General features: G+C 38.4%; 1 protein-coding gene across 5 annotated transcripts in view; it reads left to right on the forward strand.

Moving 5' to 3' along the window:
• Positions 1–21,367, forward strand: part of RBM33 (RNA binding motif protein 33) — a 101,953-nt gene that overhangs the window by 41,428 nt on the left and 39,158 nt on the right. For all 5 annotated transcript variants that reach the window (XM_039380642.1, XM_027727783.2, XM_039380639.1 and 2 more), the window contains exons 10-14: positions 499–557; positions 16,588–16,747; positions 17,656–17,987; positions 18,578–18,826; positions 19,631–19,915. In XM_039380642.1, the coding sequence (XP_039236576.1) occupies positions 499–557; positions 16,588–16,747; positions 17,656–17,987; positions 18,578–18,826; positions 19,631–19,915 (1,085 nt within the window). The remainder of the gene's footprint in view (positions 1–498; positions 558–16,587; positions 16,748–17,655; positions 17,988–18,577; positions 18,827–19,630; positions 19,916–21,367) is intronic.

Here is a 21,367-nt window from a genome sequence, read left to right on the forward strand (position 1 = left end):
GCTGTTAGTTGCAGCTGCCTGCCTCATTGTAACCCTCAGGAGCAGTGATTTATACCAGTTAGTGTCTCATGTCCATGCTTCTTGTGGTAGCTTTGTGGTGAGACTGGGAGATACATAGGAAATATTTGTTGAGTGGCATGAAGTAGAGAAGGCAAATGAATCGTGTATCCTTCTACTTGAAACATGGAATTCTCTGTCAGCTTTGTCTAAGAGATGTCTTTGGCTGAAAAAACAATTCTAGTTTTTCTTTCTGCAACAAGGAGCAATTTAATTCTGGAAAATGCAGAACTAAATTATGTAAATTAACTAGGAGAATCCTAATTGCCCTGTTGCACGTTGCAGGGGAGGGAATGGCTGCTTAAAGTTAATTGTAGGAGCTGTGACATGTGAGGGTAAAAGTAGCAGATTTTAATCATGTCTTTTTATTGCAACTGCTTTTGGAAATAACAACAACTGTTAGGTAAAACAAATGGTGTTAAAAGGTGCTTCTTGTTTCAGTGCCCTTGCTGCCAGTTCCTGCCCAACCAAGACCCGCTGTAGGACCCCAGAGATTTCCTGTGAGTAGCAGCTGTTTCTTACTCTCTGATATGGATAAGCATACATTTGCAAGGAAATATTAATATAGCAAATAAAAGCTGTTCTAGTGAAATATAATTTTAAGGATTTGTAAATATTGACAATACACTCTGTAGTTGAAAATGTTTGTTAAAAGCTTAAGGTCAATGGATTTTTGAGAGTAGAATTAATTCTGTTTAACAGTAAAATTGTTGAACCAGTCTCTCCAGAGGGAGAGGCACGAATGCATCTTGTCTTAAGGAATATGGGCTTCATTTTATTACTTGACTCTTTCTGTATGAATAGAATCCTTATTTTATTTGATATAATAAAAGGCTATTTGAAATAATCCCTAAGCTTAAAAAGCAGTAATATATATTTATTGTAAAACTCAGCAATCATTTTTATCATTACTTCAGGCATATCAATGCCCTCACTTTTTAAATAAAAAATGGAACTGGCATTGCTTGACCTTGCTTTCTCTTACATTTCTAACTTGGAAAACGAACAAGACACTTAGCTGCTTCACTAGGCTAATTTCACTTCATATTTTTTCTAGCTCTGTGAATGGAAAGAGTCCATGCTTCTAGAACTTTTCTCATAATTTCGGTTTTGTTATCCCAGATTTCGAGTTGAAATGGTTTGAAAAGTATCAAAATAAGCAAAAGAAAACCTAGGTTGCAATATTGCCTTAAATATTTTCAAACAAAGACCTGTATACTATGCTTCCCAAATACATAAAACACATAAAAATTATCCTGTGTTGATGAGTGCAGTGTTGAAGGAGGAAAGTAGATGTCTGAACATCTGTGTAGTATCACACAGTAAATTACTGGACAGAGATCAGATGTGTTTGAAAGAAGCAGATTTCAGAAACCTGCTGTGACTTTTGATTGCCCTGTGGCAGACCTGGTTGGTTTTGGTGCAGAATACTTTTCATACAGGACATGTAGCTGAGGAATTGTGATGAACATATTTTGTACAGAAACTGAGTTTTTGAACTGCCATTTTTCTTCTGTGAAGTCTTAAAAGGTTAAGCAGTAAAACGGCAGTTTCATTAAGTCAATTCCTGTTATATTTTATCTTCAATAAAATATTTCTGGAGCTATTTTTCTGTTAAAGGTATTGTGGTTTTCAGAGGAAATTTTCTTCACCAGCCTTTAGTATTATGTAGAGACCTTATTTACATTTTAAAAGCAATTTTAATTGTTTTTTTATGAAAACAAGTGTCTTGCATTTGTTTTTCTTTGACACTAAGTTGATTTGCCAATAAACACAATTTGAGATGCAAAAGCAATTGGAGGATAAGGAATATCTGCAAAGGCATTGTAACTGGTATCTTTGAAGTGTGTTTACATCAGTGTAGAAAAATTGGAAATTAATTTTTTTTAAAATTGACTGTGAAATTAGATTTTAATTCTGTTCACTTTTGGTTTCATAAGTTAAGAAGTACTGCAGACCTAGGTAATCTGTATGCAACAGTTTTTAGAAGGAAATAAAATAAATGAAATATTTTTTGGAAGGACTCTTGCTCCTTTAGCCTGCAGGAAAAACTTCACTGCTTGCTGCCTTTTTATTTACATAAGCAGTGCACCAGAAAAGAGTCACTGTAATTAATTTTTCATGAGGGGGAGGAGGAGGGCTGTCTAACCTGAGAGGATCCAGCAGTGTCATTTGATGGTTGCCCTGACTGGTTTGGGTTTTTTCTGCTTCAGCTGGTAACATGCTGTATGACCCTGAGAAAGTTACTTCATCTTTCCATGACTCACTGAGTTACAAAGTGGGTATAAAATGGACTTCCCTTATGAAGTACTTTATAAATTTTGCATAGGTTATCAGTCATATTAGGATTAGGAATTAAGTGTCACTGTGTACATATCTCATGTTTGTTTTATTAAATGTAGTATGTTAGCTCTTGAGCTGAAGTCAAATTTACTTTCTGACTAAGGTTTTATCTTGCAGAACTACCTTTTTTGCTCTGTTACATGTCAGACGCCTTTGTGCCATTAGAATTCACTTGTTTATGTATAAACGTTCACTTACAGCAATACAGCAATGGTTAGACAACTTTGACAAGCCATTTGAAAAAGATCAAAGACTTGTTCCAAACTATAGTTCATTCATCCTTTTCTTCACTGTATAAAGAATCTCTGGATATGTAATGACTTGAATTTGCTCTTGTTTTTAGGATTGCATAATCAAAGGATAATAGTCAGCTGATTTTTCTGATGACTTTGTTTCTAAAAACCTGTGTGGTTAGAATTAAATATTTGCAGTCTGCTTTCCACTTTAACTTTAAACTGGATGGTTTCTTTTGATTGGATGTGGCAGAGGTGGAAACATGGGAAGTAATGAAGTTCTGGCAAGGAAAAGACCAGGAGTGGCTAGTGCCATAACTGAAGGAAAAATTTGCCTCTGAGTTCTCTTCTTACCTAGGAGAGAAACCTCTTAGCATAGAGAGCCTGTGTGTGCTCCCAGCATGGGAAGAGCTTCAATCAGAGCTAATCAATTGCCAGTCATAAATCTATTGGAAAACAGGTGTTACTAATTTAGGGCTGATGGAATGACTTGTAACCATGTAATGGTTAATTCTTACAACCCTCTGCAGAAGGATGTAATTGAAGGGTTGAACAAAGTTGTAATGAGCATGTTAACATATGGTGTGAGTTCTAAATTATGGGAAATAATGTAGTACTACATCAGGGTAGTGTTGATCAAGATTGAACCTTCTTAGAGTGGGAACTGATTAAATTCCCTTAACCTTGAATCTCAATTTTAATATTTCAGTGTAGAGTTCATTGTTCAATTATGCCTTTCTTAAAACTTAACCCATGAAATGTTTAGAGAGGAAGTGCTAGAAAAGATGCAAGGAAATTAATCTCTGTTCCCTGCTTAGAGTTATTTTAACATTTACACTAATCTTGAAGAAAGCAATGAAGTTATCTGTCTCTTACTCTATAAGAATTCAAAGTGACTTAGTGTGAATGATATTTCAGAGCTATATGCTGCTGATAAGGACTGAATGAATGATAGATCAGAGGTGTGTCACAGCTGAGAGATGTGGTGGACTTGTGGTAACTGGGAGTTAAAGACGTGAATTCTGCTTGTCTGAATTGCACAGTACTCTTCGGGTGGCTGTTGTTCATAGTAATCCAGTCTTCAAGCGTAGTTTGAATTAACCTGGAATTGTGCAAGTGCCAACTGCCTTTTTTCTTTAAACTGTTTAAAGAACAGACCTCTTTGGCAGAGTCCTCCTGAAGGTCTTGCTTTTGTCATCTGCCTTTGCTTTAAAGTGGTTAAAATGCCTTCTCCTAAGTTCTCAGCATCACAGTTGGTATTTCACAAATAACAGTCTAGTTTGGGAAATGATCCATTTAGAGTAAGGTGACAGAAGACTTTATTCACAGGCTAGTTGTATGTGTCTTCTGAACTTTTCATGTGTTGTCTGACCAATTTATTAATTCCCGTGGATGCCCTGGTGCAGATATGGAGCCTGTAGGTTTTTTGTCACACAAGAGTGACCACTGTGGTTCCTGTCCTCCATTCGGTGTTTATTGTGTGGGCTAGTTTCTCTTTCCACTCCTGTACTCTGTGAAGAAAATGGGGTAGAACAAGGGAAGAAGAAATTAAATAGAAAATGGAAGAGGTATTTCTAAATGTTTTATATGAAGGCTGCTGTTAACTGATTATTATAGAGGTCAGATCATTATAGAGTATGAAACTAGGAGCTATGCTGATGGTCCAGATCACACCAGCACATTCTGGTCTGAAATACTTCAGTGTTTGCCTGAAGAAAAGTTTGTAGAGGCTTTTGGCTTCAAACACCATTTATTTAACTTAATTAACACAATAATATTATGTAGCACATGCATACAATTTTTTTAAGGACATATAAAAGTGGAAGAAGTGTTGTCATGCCCACTTTGGGATAGAGTGTGGCAGAGGAGAGATGTCAGCATTCTTCAGCCAGAAATTGTGAGGTATCCCTACCATCCAAAATTGGGGTTGGACTGAGGAATTTGGAGAGATGAGAAAGTTGGGGATAACCTACTTCACCCTGTTAAAGGCAGAAAAGAGGAATTCCTCATGTCTGAGGCCATTTCCCCTCTCTCTGTGACCCAGATTCTCCTCTGAAACTGCTGCAGAGGGAGCAGAGCCTGTCAATGCAGCTGTATGCCTTTTGCCAGGAAAATTTTCAGGAAGTTGGAATATATTCTGATTTAGGCACTGTCCTTAACCTGTCACCCTGGGTGTGGTGTGAGCCGGGCAGATGTCCATCCCACAGACACATTTTATTAACTTTGGTCAACTTGAGTTTCAGAACTGGAGTCAGGAATGGTCTGAAGTGGCACAAAGCACAAGATGAAGTGACATGAGTGTCTAGTGACTAATTTGTGTGGCTTTTCTCTTTTAAGAGGACACCTTAGTGCACGGGGTTGGTGTCTTTCACATAACTGTTGGATTCAAGTATGAAAATACTGAATTGTATTGCATGATTTATGTTTTATTCAATATTTTTATGACTTTATTACAGTGACTTGTCCTCAGGCCCTTGTGAATATCCTACATCACATGTCTTTTTGGTTCCCAGTGTTGTTTTGATATGATTTGATTTTGGAACTTAGCACTCCTGTTTTAAAATAATCTTTAATCTCAAAGAATGCATGATTTTTTTTTTCCCCTTAAAAACCTTAGTAAACTTTTTTTATATTCTCATTGAAATGCTTCCACTTGATCTCCAGGACATGAGCTGGTGTCTTAAATGGTTACTGTGAAAGGCAGTTGATTAGTTTTGATTTATTTTTTTCACCATTTCTGGAAACTATTTTGAATTCTGAGCTTTTGAGTGTTGTTTGTGATTCAGACACTGTTTTTAAGTACTTTATGATTTAAGCTGTCAGAGGTTTTTAAACAAGTGACCAGTCATTGCTCAAAACAGATGTTGCTGTCCTTCATGGCCACTTGCTTGAAATTTTTCTTCTGAAAAAGGAATATATTACTATTTTACAAATTAATTCTAAAAAGTGCATTAGAAAACAGTTTACTTATTTTTCCTAGGTGGTCCTTGGACTGACATGGATCAGCCCACACCACCGTTTTAGCAACCTTGGGTTGGTTTAATGAGATTACCGTGGATCTGTGACTGTGGCTGTGCCACCTCTTGCAGGATATAGAGGCAGAAATTTGCAGTACTTTTGAAAACAAAACTCCTTGCAATAGTGTTTGCGGTTTGTTGTGGGAAATGCAAATAGGGAGTAAATTTTTTTCTTGTTTCAAATTCAACCATAAGTGAATTTGAAACATGTGAAGGTTTTCTATCAACTGTTGTTAAGATGGTAGCTCATATTCTGCAATACTCACAGTAAGGACAAATTCTAAACAGTCCTGTATCTGAGCACAAAGAGTCATTTTAGAGTGATACTTAGTAACTCGTACGTTTGCAACAGTACACATGTAGGAGACGAACTGGTAATGGAAATAAAAATTGCTACTTGTGAAATGATTCTCTTACTTCCTCACAATTATTCTGCTTTAGCTATGGCTTCACTATAATGAGTAACAGTAAATGGAATTTTCACTCTATCGCTGTGTAGCAGTGGCAGATCACAGGTAGTGTAGAAAGCATTTTGTTTTCATTTACAGGATACATGGTATCAGGTGGTGTTGATTGACATTTCTTGGATACTGCTTTATACAGCATTTCATGCAAATCATGTTTGAATGAGACTGCTGCATCAAATTACATTTCTTTCAGATTATAGCCCTTGCAGGTGTGAGACTGAGCTTGTTCAGCAGCCAGCTAAAAGCTTGCGTTTTTAACAGGTACTGTTTTCACAACTTGACTGCAAAGCCCTATAATTACAGCACTTAAGATAGTGAAGGAATGATGGGCACTTTCTCTTATCAGATCTATAAGTAGTAGCAAGCAGATGCAGCATGAGATCCCTCCAGCTGTCAAGTATTGTCAGGCTGACATAGAGGGAATGCAGTTTAAAATGCAGGTGACATAATACCCAACATCCTCCATTTGCTAGTGGGCTTCTGATTAATCACGATTACCATACATTATCATACCATCAAATTTAATCATATCAATGAATTCCCATCTGCAGGAGGAGCAGCAGCAGCTAAACATGATGGTAACAGCTATTAAATAAGAGAGAAATAGATGGTTTCTAAATGCAGTAACCCTTTAACTTGTCATGCTCGCTCCAGTGTGCACATGCTCTGTAGATATTAAAATTGAGCAGAAGACTTGTGCTTTTATATTTTTTAGTTGTTGTCACTTACCTTTCAGCTAAGTGATTGCTGTTTAGCGCTGCCAAGTTAAAAACAGAGTTGTAGATTTTTTTTTTCCTCTCTATTGATGATGCTGGATTTTCTTCAAGCTCTTTAGTACCTGCTAAATACAGAATCACAGAGTGGCTGAGGTTGATTAGGACCTCTGAAAGTCACCTGATCCAGCCCCCTGCTCAAGCAGGGCCACATAGAACCATTTAGCCAGACCCACGTCAGGATGGCTTTTGAGTATCTCCAAGGATGGAGACTCCACAAGCTGGCAACCTGTGCCAGTGCTCAAGAGTGAAAAAGATTTTATTTATATAGATAAAAATTGTACACTGTTTTTTTGTTGTATTTGTATGAATGAAATTTGAAGTTTTTAAAGAATTGTAAGCAAAGCACAAATTTTCATCGAGGCAAAGAGCAAAAGGTATCATGCATATGCTATTTTGCCATTAATTAGGCACTGTTAAAGTACTTTGAAGAAATCAAGACTTGTAAAGAAATCCAATTAAAATACAAAATTGCCTTCTGAGTACAATGCACTAAGAGTAATTTAGTGCTTAAACACTGAATAGAGAACTGAAATATATCTACTATAATATTAGGGAGTCGTAGATGATAGTATAGTTGTCTTTAGCTGTTTCACTGAGCTGAGAAAATGTCCTTTTAAAAAGGAATATAGTACATTTGTGTCATCACAATGCAAATAAAGTAAATCTATAAACTGGTATTTGTTCACCTTCTGCACCTTCATTTTTTGCCAATTCTTTAGGATGTGAAAGGAAAAAAGCTAAATTCATTATAGAACAGTAAGTCACTACTGTTTACAATAAAATAAACTAATTTAGAGGAATGTTCTGGGTTGTGACTGTAGGATTCTTTTCCCAAGAAGGAAAAAATGTTCAGGCCTTCTTACAGAACACGTAAGTAGTACCTGCAAGCACACAGGGAGCTCTGAGTATGTAAAATTTTCACATCAACGTATTTGTAAGGTCAGAGATGTGTAGAACACCTGAAAAATGAACTTTCCTTACACAATTAAAAATTGTGAATCAGGTAATTTGGATACTAAATAATCAGGTCTGAAATGTCCTTTGCTAATACAGGTGAAAGTCCAGGTTAGCAGCAATTCTAATTTTTGTTCTTCTATAAAGCTGGCTGCTTCTTGACTTTTTTTGTAGCAACCTGAGCATCTTCTGTTGAAAGGAGAAGCATCATCCCCAAGTCACATTAAGGTTCTCAATTGTTTTTAAATTAAGTATAACTGCACCTTCAAGCTTGGAGTATAATGTAGAAATCTTGAATTTAATATTCATGATCCAGTTTAGTTGTAACCACAAAGTTGTTTCTAATTGTCAGTGACTTGCAGGTCACCAAGATACACAAGGTCAATAAACACTGTGGTAATATTTCCATGGAGAAGTCTCTAAGTGCAATGGAAATATATGAATTTTGTTAAATTTTATCTCATTAGTTCTGAGAGCAGAGGAGGCCCAAAGGTTTTGGATCCCTAATTTTTTACACATCCCTAAAACTGTTATTTTTCAGGAAAAAAAAAAAAACGCAGAAGGATTTTGTCTTTAAATAAAACAATTATGAAATTCTCATCTTTCAAGGGAGGGGTCATCATTCTTAATGGCACTAGTGTCCCTTACACTCTGACTCCAATTCCTATTTGTATTGTCCTTAATCTTAAAAAGTTGGAGGGCACCAAACAAAAATGATCACACAGTCTTCTACACCCCACTCCTGAAGAGGAGGATTCCGTGCCTTTCTCTCCTTGCTTGTACTGGTTTTCCATGTTTTCTGAATTCTGCTTTGAGACCTTAAACAGTGAAAATGAGGCATTGGTGATTTCTCTTACAGATGATCTGGACTTGTGCCTAAACCTCCCAACACTCTTTCTTGTCTAGGGGAGTTGTGTAATATCAAAGAGAAGTTTGTCCAAGTTGGGTGGTACATTTTAATATTAAAAATTACGTTCAACTCTCTCAGACTCAGTCTGCCTGTAATGCCAGGGTCTGTGCAGTTCACATACTCAAACCAGCACTTGGCTATCTCCATGCATTTTCCCCTCAGGAAATGTATTCCAGAAGCTTTGAAAAGACTCACATATGGGTAACATAACAATTGTTGTCTTAGCTTTCATGGCCAATATGAACTTTAATTTTTGTCCTTGTTTGGCATGAGTTTAAGGCATGAATTTTTATATCAAGTGATCTTATACTAAATTCATTGGGAGAACCATGGTGCTTGCTAGGTTTCTGTTCCCCTTGATGGACTTATGTGATTGTCATAGACATCAGAGGAACACTACTGAGTTATTTAAACTGTATTTGAAGAAATATCAAAATAAATTTTATAATAAAAAATTCTATGAGTGATTCTCTTTCTGTATGCTGTGCACAGTAAGCGAAAATACTGTGAAACTTAAACATGAGGATCCACACTTTGTGGAATATATAGATATATATTTCTACTTGAAAATTTTTGAACCATATCCAAGATATAGGAGCAGGGTTTCCTACATAAGAGGATGAAAAGTCAGTTCCTTGCATCAGAAGGTAGGCATTTTAGGAAAGCTTTTCAAAAAGTCTAGTAGCTGCTGAAATAAGAGGATTAACATCTTGTGACAGATGGCTATAGTTTTAATTGTCATAGGTTATAGTGGTCATTATTCTTTGCATTTAAACCATATAAGAAGAATTAACAGAGTGGCCCTGCTTAACTGTCAATGGGGTTCTCCTGGCTCTTTGCATTTTAAGTGAGATTAATAAATGAAAACATGTTGTAGAGGCAGGGTGTATTTTATTGAAAGATTCATGAAGTTTCAATGACATTGTTAAGGTATTTAATTAGTCTCATGAAAAAAAGTAGTGACCCTTTTAGAGAAGCTGATAAGTCATATAATAGCTGTTAGATCCTCTTTATTCCTTGCTTTATAAGATTAACTTTGTGCTAAGCAATTTATGCTAAGTTTTCCCTTTTATTGGTAACCAAAGTTATCTGTGCTTCATGAATAGATTATTGGAGATAACATCATGTAATTAACAAGAGATGCAGAAAAGTAAAAGTACAATTTGTGTAAGAATTGTATGAGAGAAAATGTTAATTTCTTAACTAGGAGGGATATTTAAAGGGATAAAAGGAAGGCAAAATAGTGCAGTTCTTTGGAAGGATTAAAGTAACCTTATCTCGTGTTCTTTCAGAAGGTGGGATTGCCTGAGTGTGTGAAAGTCATGTTCAATGAGCTATTCACACCTCTAATGAATTGTAGACACAAGTTTGCATTGCCTTTTTTTTTTTCCCCAAAAGTGATTGATAAGGTGTAAGTTGTGCATTAGCTATATTGAATAATGGAAATTAGTAAAAGAGGAAATTGCACAACATGCGGTCGTTCAGAATTGTATAAAAATGTCAGTCTGAGGTGCTGTAAATTATGGGATGTGTAGGAGGAAGAGTTGGTATGCTTTTTTCCTTTTTAAGGGTAAACTTCACAAAATTAAATATTTAGACAAAATAGCTGTCAGTAGCACTTCAGTGTGCTGTTACCTTCTCCTCTGAAGTATTTCTAAAATGTCTGTGATTGTGGTCTCTTTGGAAATCCACACGGAAGTCTTATTTCCAATGTAATTTCCTTCTAGACCTCAATTCTTGTATTATTACATACCACCTTTTTTAAAAATTTTAAAGTAAAATTGCATGAGGATGAATTAAATTACAGAGTTCAGAGCACTCCTTTAAAACAGAAAAAGGTACAGACCAAAAATTACTTTCTTGGGTAGTTTAAGAAAAATCTCGATGATCAGTACCTTGCTTTCAGTGTTTACGCATTCACACGTTTTGGTTTTCAGAGGAGAAAAGAAGGAATGGTCAGACTATGTCCCTTTGCAGCCCACAGAGCCTTGCTGAGAGGCTGTTCCAGAGCCCTCCAGCTTTCCAGAATGGCAGTTTCTCTCTCAGGTCTCTGAACTCCTCGTTACCATTACTGTCTGCAGGTGGTGGTTCAGAAGTGCTGCTGTGCTGGTGGTGGTTTGGGAAGGGGCATGTGTAGGTTGGGGTACATTCGCTTCAGATGTACCAAGAGAAACATCTGCTGTTTCCTGGTTCTGTGTTCTTTGTGCAACTAGCTTTAAATCTAGCTAAAAATTCCATTTGAGGAGCCTTTCCTTGCACTTTGGTGCATTTCTAAGTAATCAATGTGATAATGATGCTAAATAATCACTCTTAATAATATGTATTATCCAGTAAGGATGAGAAGGAGAGGACACTCCTCCGAAAAGTTACCATATGTGCTCTGCTGGGTCTTTCTCATATGGACAGTTGGCAACTCAGCTGTTGCAACCATTTCTGTATGAATGTGAACCAGCCTTGTGGGATCTCACTGGAAAGGCACATAAATATTTTGTCATTTCCCCCAGTGTCAGAGTGGGCCCCAATGTTGGACTGAAATGTAGAACCCTGTAGCCTCGGCTGGTCATACAAATTTGCAGTTTTCTTTTTTTAGGTTGAAACCTGTTTACTTTAAAAATAGGTATTTTCACCACTGTGAGATTTACTGAGTAGGGAAGTTTGCTAAAAGATTTAATGATGGTGAAGTAATAGTTAAAATGATTTTTTTGTAGAGAGTCTTAGCTGATATGTGTACTGAATAGTTGGGTGTAATTTGAAACTGTCCGGATAGCAAAACCATGAAAAATGGGAGCAACTACTGTGCATATAAAGATTTATTATGCAACTATGTTACAGTATGCTTATTTTATCAAAAATAGACCATTATGAAACCTGGCTTTTGCACCTGCTCTTCATTAATTTTTGAAGTTAAGTAGCTTTGTATGGTCTTTTCTACCAAATACCAGAGGGCGCTTGGGGGTTATTAGCAACAAATTCTTGCTGAATGTAGAGTTTAACACTAATGGCAAAATAATCCACTCCTAAAATTGTAGTTTAACTACTGTTAAGCAAAAAACCAAAACAAAACCACCCAAAAAAACAAGCACACCCTCAAAAGCTTTAAGTAATGGAGAACTGTTACATTACTTTGTACTGGTTTTAGGACAATTCGAATTTGGCATAAGTAAAAGTTCAAATTGTAATATTATTATATTTCTATTAAATTGAAAAAAACTGTAATGGCATTTCAGAAAAATAGACAAACATCACTCAGAAAAGTACTTATCCTGGTTCACATATTTCATTTGTGTCTGGAAGCAGTAGCTCTAGTTGAATGTTAGAATTTTAGTTTCACATGGAGTTTGTGAAATGAATCAATCACACAATCGAATTCCTGTTGGAATTATCCTGAAAGCTTTTTCAGAAGAAAAATCTCAGCAGTGTAAAATCTGAAAATACAACCTTCTGCCTGCCCACGTTACTGTCGTTTAGGGCAGAATTTTATTTCACTATTTAGGGCAGAATTTTATTTCACTCTTTAGGTATAGTAGAAGCAAAGCTTGTTTAGGAAAAAAGTGGAGGCCAGTCTTTTTTATGGCTGTAAGAAGGAAGAGAATCAAACTAATTTATTTTTCTTTTTTTTAGAAGCAAATATTGGTAATTCGTTTTTCAGCAAATAACAAATGTCTTTGCAATTAATTTCGCATGATTGGCCTTTGGTTGTCAACCAAGAAATGTGATCAGTCATATTTTAGTAGTTCTTCAAAATGTCATATACATGAAGTTAGAAACTGCTCAACAATCAAATAAGTAGGTATTTGTTAGCAATACTCAGTGTCTGTGTATCTTGCAGCTTTCCTGTGGTGTGATTTATGTCAGCCATACTTCTGGAGTTCTGCCAGTTTTGAAACTTGTAGGTTTCAAAAACCTCAACACTGTGTGTAAACTAAGTGCCCTGAAGGGGAAGGGTCGTGGTTTTGGCATTAATGGATCCTGACAGTGAGGGACTTACTAATCTTACTTTAAAAAAAAAAAGTAAGTGGAAAAACCCCCCAGAATTCTTAACTGCTAGGGGTGGAAAAAAGGCAAGTAGGAAGAGTTCCAAGCTTTGGATATTTTCTTCTTGCTCTTTGTTGGACTGTTTTGGAGTTATTTTGGCCCAAACTTACGTTGTGGGATGTACTTGTATGAAATACACAGCTAATAAAACTAGAGAGAAAAAAAATTCTCAGTGTATCTTAGTGAGCATTTGTTGGGATTTTTTGACACCACCTTTTGGATAATCTGTTACTTTGTTTTAAAATCACTGAAAGTATTTAGAGGACAGTAAATGTTTGCTTCTTAAGCTGAATGAACACCTCTGACACTGAAGATCACAGTGAGCCTGAAACTACCATTGCTTGTATTTTTAACAGTAAAATATCTTGCTGGTTTCTGGGTTGTGTAACTTTTTGTAACATTATTTTTTTAAAAATGTGAGCTTTCTTAGATCTAAAATAACCTTGTATTACTCAGTTCTAAAACTTACCCAAATCTTATTTCATAAAGGTTTAAAGTTTCCTTATAATTGGAAATATAAAGCTGCTCTCAGTGTGTGTAATACTAACAGACTTCTATGGCCTAAATCAAGATCCTGTGCTAGTTGCTGGCCTCATTTTGAATCCTTTTAGTTGAAATTTTCCAAATACTTTTATTCCAAAATTGAAACTGTGGAAAAATATTGTTATGCCCAAATGAGTTAATTTAGAAATGTTTTATTATTGCTCAGTTTTCAAGGAAGAAAATTGAGTTTGGCTGCACCGAGGATGTTTCAGTATGTAAGAGCTGTGTGAAATTCAACAGGACTTTCCATGCATTTGCAATTCAGGGCTGCCTTGGCAGGAGGTAGATCTGATTTTAATAACAAGGTTGGCAGGAGAGGGAAAGCTGGTACAAAGAATTGTTTATTTAAAGTACAAGTAGAGGATCTTTTTCAGCCTATTCTCACTGGCTTCTGTCTCCCTGCTAGGAAAAAGAGGGGAAATGGCCTGGAGTGAGAGTACAGGAAGGAAGTCAGGGTCTGGGTGGGGCAAATAGGAGCTCCTGACCAGCTGCCACAGCACAAGACCACCAAATTTGGAAGCTGGGAGTCCATGCTGGGATTAGCAGACAGAGTGAAAGACGTGATGGGGATGAGAGAAGGCATCTGAAGCAAGCAGGATCAGGAGAACAAAATGGCAGATTGGGCGAAGAATTAATATTGGGGAAGATGCTTGAGAGTGGGTTACAAATGTGGTCATAGAAGCTGAGATCCCTGCTTGTTTTGTAGCCTAAGCCTGTTACCTTTGAGCCTCACACTAAAACTGAAGTTTGACAGTGAGGGGAGAGATTGGACCGGGGCAGAATACATTGAGTTTGGAAGAAGCAGGTAGAGGAGACTGTGATTACTGCAGAGCCATTTGGTGCTTGGAACCAAGCCCAGCCAGATCATTGCTGCTGCCAGTGCTTCAGCTCGGGTGGCAGATATGCGATACTTAGGATTTATTAGCCTGGGTTTCAGTAGGTTTCCACATAATTTGTTTTTCACTGCCTATTTTAAAAATGACTAAGGTATATGTAGGCACGTATTTTGTCTGGGGAAAAATGTGAAGAATCTGAGAGCTTCCAAGTGAAGCACCCTGAAAATAAGAAAAAGCAGGTTGTGCGTCAAGACCGTGTTCTCTCCCTGGCTGCAACATGTGCATGTGGTTACGTGCTGTAAATAAGATGCAAGATAAAAACCATCTTGTGTGAAACTGCCCTGATGAACCGGGTTCTCCCATGCTACTGTTGCAATGACCTTGTGCATTATCCAGTGATAAACTAATAACTAAATAGCTGAATACCACTTGGTTTGCTGGGTGCCTCCCTCGAGGATGTGCAACATGGGGAAGGGCTGTAAGAGCAGTACTTGGAGAAATAGCCTTTTATCATCAAGGCTTCTGAGGTGAGGGAATGCATTTGATCTTTGTTTGAAAGTACCTCTGGCAGTTCCTATGTGTGGTGGTGCTAGAGGTGTGTTTTTGGGAGCAAAGGGTCAGGATCCTCAAGGTTTGTGTTCAGTTGCTCTTTTGGCAGGCAGCCAGTGCTGTCCTGCTCAACACAGGGGAAGGGCAATGCAGTTGAACATCCTTGTTCAGCTAAACCTGAACAGATTTTTATGGGACAAATAAATGTCAGGTTTTTCATCCCAGATAGCTCCGTCTTCCTCCAACTGCTGCTGTTTGCAGACAGCCTGTGAAGTTCAAAGGCGTTAGTGAGTTCCAAGGTGGCAAGAATATTGTGTGTTGTAACTACTCACTTGCGGAAGTGCAGCAGCTCCTCCTACAAACTGTGTGTATGTTATGAGGACTGTCATGCTTGAGTGTAATATAATGTCTTTGCACTAAATGAAATACCCACAGTGACACTGACAAGGGGATATAGGCCCTTTAATCTCTAGGAATGATAAAGTATTTACAGTTGATGGCTGTATAATGACATAAAATAAGTAGTCGCAGTCTTGCTTCCAAATAAGTATCTCACATAGCCCCATTTAGGTGGTTTCAGGAAGGCCACAGATTTAATAACACCTCTGATCCTCAGTGCCTCCCATCTAGATATTTGGGCCTGGCCAATCCCAGTTGTATTGTGCTGGCAGAAGGGTGTGAAGCAGCTTTGTCTTGTGCTACTTAGTGAATAGACTTCAGTTTCCAGGTCAAATACCCATTTTTGCAGTGTAAGAAATTCTTTTCCTAAAATGTCAGTGTTTGTGCAGTACAAATAGGATAGAGGAAGACTGACTTGGTGAGGGCAGCTCAACAGATAAACAGATAAACCACAGCAACTTAGTTGTTTGACCCTTTGCTGATGACCATACTTCAGTCTGTCAGGGAGCTTTTGGTCTGAAATCTGTTTTGAAAAGCTTGTCTCCAGCAATGGCAAATTTTAAGCTTCAAGGTGAGCGTCACATATAGACAGAACAGATACCACCACTGATTCCAGAGTCCTTATAAAGAGGAAAACAAGAATGTTCGTGGATTATTTTCATGACTTACTTGATTTACTCACATAATAAGGAAGTGCTTAAGAATGAAGCAGTTTATTCTGTATATCAGGGGTTGCCAATGTGTTTGATATAAAAGTAAAAAATGATTGTGTGGATTACTCAATAAATGTGTCTTCTTCAAAGTTCTGCTTTTGGATTAACATCCTTCTTCCTGCAGTATGCAAAGGTTCACTTTACATTAAAAGAAAAGGGGGGAGGGGAGGAGAAAAAAACCCTATATCTTACTGGAGGAAATAAAATTTTGTCCTCTTTCTTATAATGCTTCAGATGCTAAGCTGTCAATAGACAGAAATGTTACACTCTTACTCCCTTTAGAAAGATGATTTCTTTAATTTTCTGAATGCCATAAATTGTCCTCTCCCCCCCTTTTTTTTATAAGTAAAGCTGCTTCACTTTCTGTAGGTTACATTGTACTAAACTGACGATGAAGAATGGTACGGTTTAAGAAGATAAATGTCAGGAATGTCTTCTAAAGTAGACACTCAGATTTTTTTGGATTAATGGGAAAGAAGGTCAATAATTGCATGGATTTCAATAAGCTTGAGAAGAAATGGTATTCCTGTGGTGCTAGTGATTATTAAAACATTGTGAATTTGTTTCAAGATACTGTACTCAAGTTTAATATATCTTCCATTTTGAAGGAATGACTCAGCAAGGGCTGTGAATTTGTGCAGGTAATAGGAGATAATTCATAAAGCAATTGTATTTTTAAGAGGAAAAAAGTTATAGTAGACAGTACATAAATTTCTGGATGGTAGTCTTAATTTTAATTCTGCCTTATTAAATAGGGCCCTCCAGACTTCCAGCAGCATACACCCGGACCAGTTCCTACTAATTTCTCCCAAGCCCCAAGGCTGCCAATCCAGGACCAGTGGAGAGGGCCACCACCACCACCACCACCACTCCCTCCTCCACCTCCTCAGGATAGAGATCCTTTCTTCATAGCAGGTAAGCGTTTTCATTCCCATTAAGAAACAAAATCCCCAAATCCAGTTTTTGTAAAGTGACTCTGCAGTGGGAGTATATATCCCACACCATCAAGAGTTTGGAAGAACCTGAAGGCTGGAAGATCCTATTTGATGTAGCCAGACTGGTACATGCCAAAAGTTCTGGTTGTCTGGTATCTTTTAACTTTTTTTAATATAGTTGTATGTTCTCATCTGTAACTGCCATGACTGGATATTTATACAGATATGAAAAAATAATATCTAAGTGATTATTGCATTAAAAATGTTGCACTTTCTTATATCTCAGGTAACAAGTACTCTCTATACACTTGAGTTTACACTAGTAACTCTTTTTAAGCTGCCTGGACTGTGTTGTGCAGTGTAAGAAATTTGTCAAGGTTAGCTAGAATGATACAACCCAGAAAACAAAATAGTTAAGTGCATGTTTATACCATATATATGTTTTGTGTATATATTTAATGTATATGTTTACAGACATATAATGTATACGTTTACAGTGTATATGTATACAGACATTTTACACACATACAACATGTAAAAAATTGCTAAATATCTGGTCAGCCCATGGTATCAATGTTTCATGAGTTCTTGTGTGGTTTAAACTATAATCCTTCATTGATTTTATTATAGTAGAATTTCAAAAAGGTATTGCTGATTCCAGCAAAGTACCAGTTGTGCTTGTCTTGCAAGGATCAATTCCTTTTATACACAACTGGCAGGAGCAAGAGAAACATAACCTTGAGGGTAGCTCTTAAAATGAAAACATCCCATACAGTTTTGCATTCTGCGAATTTTAGGTTACTTTTACAAAACTGTAAAATAGAGCTCTATGTTTCCAAAATGTGTCACGGGGAGGTTGTAATTTAATCACTTATCTGATTCCCGCAGATCCAAGGTTCCCGGGTCATCCCTTGTTTGAGCAGCGGAGCCCCCCACCGCCACCCCCTCCGCCGCTCCTGAACAGCGCCCACCCGGTCCCTGCACAGAGCCCGATGCCGTTCAGCCAGCCCGGGCCGGCCTTCAGCCAGCAGGGACAGCAGCCCGTGTATCCCAGGGAGCGGCCCGTGCGGCCCAACATGCAGCCCCAGGGGCCGGTGGGGATCCTCCACTTCAACCAGCCGGGCTCGGCCAACCCGCGGCCCTTCATCCCCCCGCGGCAGCAGTTCCTGCAGGCGCCGGGACAGCCCTTCCTCTCCCCGCACACGCAGCCCAGCATGCAGGTACGGGCTCAGAGGAGTCACGGAACCAAATCGAGGGACTCGGGCGTGCAGGCGGGAGGTGGATGGACCTGTGGCGCTGTTGTTGCCATGCGTGGAAGGCGGTGGATCTGCTCCGCGCTGCCGCATCCCGAGATCCCGTATCCCGAGATCCCGGCCCGGGCAGCGCGGGGCGGCAGCGCCCTCTGCCGGCACCGCCCTCTGCCTGCGGGGAGCGGGGAAATGTTTTGTGCGGGACCTTTCATGGTGTCCGCGTTCTGAACGCGGGGAAACCCTCAAGTCGGCTGATGCTGGGGGAGGAGGGAATAATAAACCTCCAGACAAACAAAAAACCAGTTTAAAAGTCATTAGAAAAGGGCGCAGAGGGCGGGAGCCCTTGCATTTGTCTGTTTCCACTTCAACTGTTGGCTTACAGAGGTTTAAGTGTAGAACAGCCTTGCACTGCTTCTGCTAGTCTGCTTTTCACTCTATAATTTTGGTTTAACCTGGTTCATAGCTGCCTACAGATGTTTTAAGGATTTGTGAGGCTGGAGCTACTTTTCTTCAGGAGTTTATTACCTTGAAACTAAAATAATCTTTTTCTTCATATGAAGGGTCCCATGCATCCTCCATTACAGCCTCAGCCACAACCTCAGCCTCAGCAGCACCATCACCAGCAGCAACAGCAACACCATCACCAGCAGCAGCAGCAGCAACACCATCACCATCTCCAAGGGCCTCCACAGCCCTTGATGCCCATGAACCAGCCCCAGTTCAGGCCTCACATACAGGCCACGCAGCAGCAGCCAAATAACAACAGGATGCAGTGTCAGCCACGACAGGGTCCAATGAAGCCAAGGCATGTAAGTACCATGTACACCAGTGTTGCCTTGCATAGTTCTGCATGAGTAGCAGGCATTTAAGCACAAGTTTCAGAACTCACTACTGTGGTTTTTCAGTCACATTTATTCCCTTTCCTTCTTTCATAATTTCTTGCTTATTTTCTGTCTTGGTCATTTTATAATCTACTTTGAAAAATACAACATGTATCTTCCCCTTTTTCTTTTCTCCTCCAGTCTTTAGTGTTCTTCTTCACCTGGGTCCAGTACGAGATGTTACAGTTACCCAAGAAGTAGCAATATAGGGCTTTTGAAGGATAGGTTTGCTTAATAAGACTTTACAACTGCTGGTAGCCTGTGACTGTGTGCGAGCCCAGTTCTCTGACACTGTCTTTCAAGTTGAAGGCCTCTCTGTACTACTGCTAATCAGCTTTCTGGTTCAGATAGTGCCACTCATGTCTTGTGACTTTGCTCTTGTACAGCATATTCTGTTGCTTGGTAGGTTGGGGTAGCCCAACAGTGTAGCAGTGCTCAAGACAATGTGACTATAGTTCAGAATAATTGCTTTGATTAGGAAAGTAAGTCACATAGTGAAACCAATTTCTGAGAATGGTGTTTAAAAAGTGAGGTTAAGTTTTGCTTTTAATTAAAAAAAGGTTATTAAAATGTTCTCATTTCTATAATTTCTCTTCTAACATTAAAAATATTGTGCCTCTTCAAACAGTTTGTTTCCCTAAACTTTACTAAATCAGGAGAATGTGAAACTAAAAACACTTTAGCCTGGTTTGTAGTGGAAGTCTGCAATTTCTTTTCCTTCCTGCTTTTCAGAGTACACCATCACAGAACATTGTGAAGCGTTCAAATCAGCAGCTACAGTCAAGTGCTCCAAGGAACAGTAACTTGCGCGAGTTGCCGATAGCACCGTCCCACGCGATGGAGATGAGCAACAACAGGCGAAACTCCACCCCAGCTGCTCAGGTCAAACCCATCACCAGCACCGTGTCTGCCAACAAGTCTGTTGGTGGTGGAAACTCCCAGGGAAGGCCTGAAGTGAAAGCTAAAGCAATCACACCAGTGGGCCAAGCAAAGTCAGAGGGAAAATCTGAACCAGAGGTAAGGGATTTTGTTGTTGTTGTTAAACAAAAGAACAGAACCCAAACAATCAAGAAACAAAGCTCCCACCTTTTAAAAACTTTTCTAGTCTGACTTATGAATTGTAAGCACACTTAATGTGTTGTTCAGCAAATAATTTTTGGTGCCACTAGAGGCCTCCCTTCTGAATTGCACTTTTCTCCTTTAGTGCAATAGCAGAAACAGTCTCCATTGACAAAAAATATCTGGAAGGTTGGCAAGGCTGTGGTGAATCTGTTTTACAGGAGGAGGAGTCATTTCTACTATGAAAAGGCAGAGTTTGAGTAAAGGTCATCAGTGATACAAGCCTCTGAAATACTTGTTTTGTCCATTTTTATCTTACAGAATTAGGATTTTTTTTCAGATGATCATATTCTAAATCAGAAAGCCTCTTCTCTTTCATTTTTTTATGATGCTGTATGACTCAAAAGGGAAAAAAAAAAAGGGGTATTTGGAGGACTGTCTTCCTCATGCTGTTTTCCTTTAGGCTGTTCAGTCTCCACTAGGGCCTTGGGCATCCACGCAGGAGCTTCTTGCTCTTGAAGAAGAAAATCTCTCTTTTATGAAACCTTGTCGTGTAGGAAAAATAGGAGATGCTTTAAAGCTTTCCATTTTGGAAGAAAATGATGCCGTTTGCTCTGCTAGTGCTCTGCTAGTATTCTGCCCAGTAAAAAAAAAGAGACACCAGCATTTTCAGCTCCACTGGATTATGTAGTATGAACAGATGACCATTTCCCTGGAAACTAGAGAAGACTCTCCATGGGCACTGTTAGTTTGAGAGAGTGGGTAGGATTGCACTGATGGTGCTTTTAATCTCAATCATGATGGCTAAATGCACCCTGTGTACTTTATCAGCTTATTCTGTGAAGAACTGTAAATCTTCATAGCTGTAGTTAACCATGAATCTTGTCTCATGGACCAGGTTTTTCTTCAACAACTGTTGAAAGCTTTAATTGTGGTAATACTGTCTTCCTTCTAAGCTGCTCATGATTACCTTTTCATCTTGTTCTTGTATTAGGGATGGTCGTAACTAGTTTCTACAAATGAGGCACAAAAGAAACCCATAGCTAGCAGCGTTTGACCTCCTGTGCACTTGCTTTTCAATGGAAGTAAAAAGAAAAATAATCCTTTTTTCAGCTTTTAATTGTCACCTTTTTTGGAAAAAGTATTTAATCTCCTTCTCCTCGCTTCGGTCTCTTGGAATAATCTTAGTCACAGAAAATGTGCCTCAGAGAAGCCTCTGTCTTTAGGTCATTAGTAAGTTAAGTCTTGAAGCAAATCAACTACAGGCCTCCCCATCTAAAACATCCTGAAATTATTCTATAGTGTAGTCATATGAAAATTAAGGCATTAGTTCTGAAATATCTCTGGCAATGTTAAGAAAAATGTATGAATATTTTTTAATTCCTCTTAATCAAGTGAATTAAAAAAACC

This window comes from Pipra filicauda, unplaced genomic scaffold, assembly GCF_003945595.2.
Source record: "Pipra filicauda isolate LSUMZ 115617 unplaced genomic scaffold, ASM394559v2 scaffold1_size10287979_pilon, whole genome shotgun sequence".
Lineage (NCBI taxonomy): Eukaryota > Metazoa > Chordata > Aves > Passeriformes > Pipridae > Pipra > Pipra filicauda.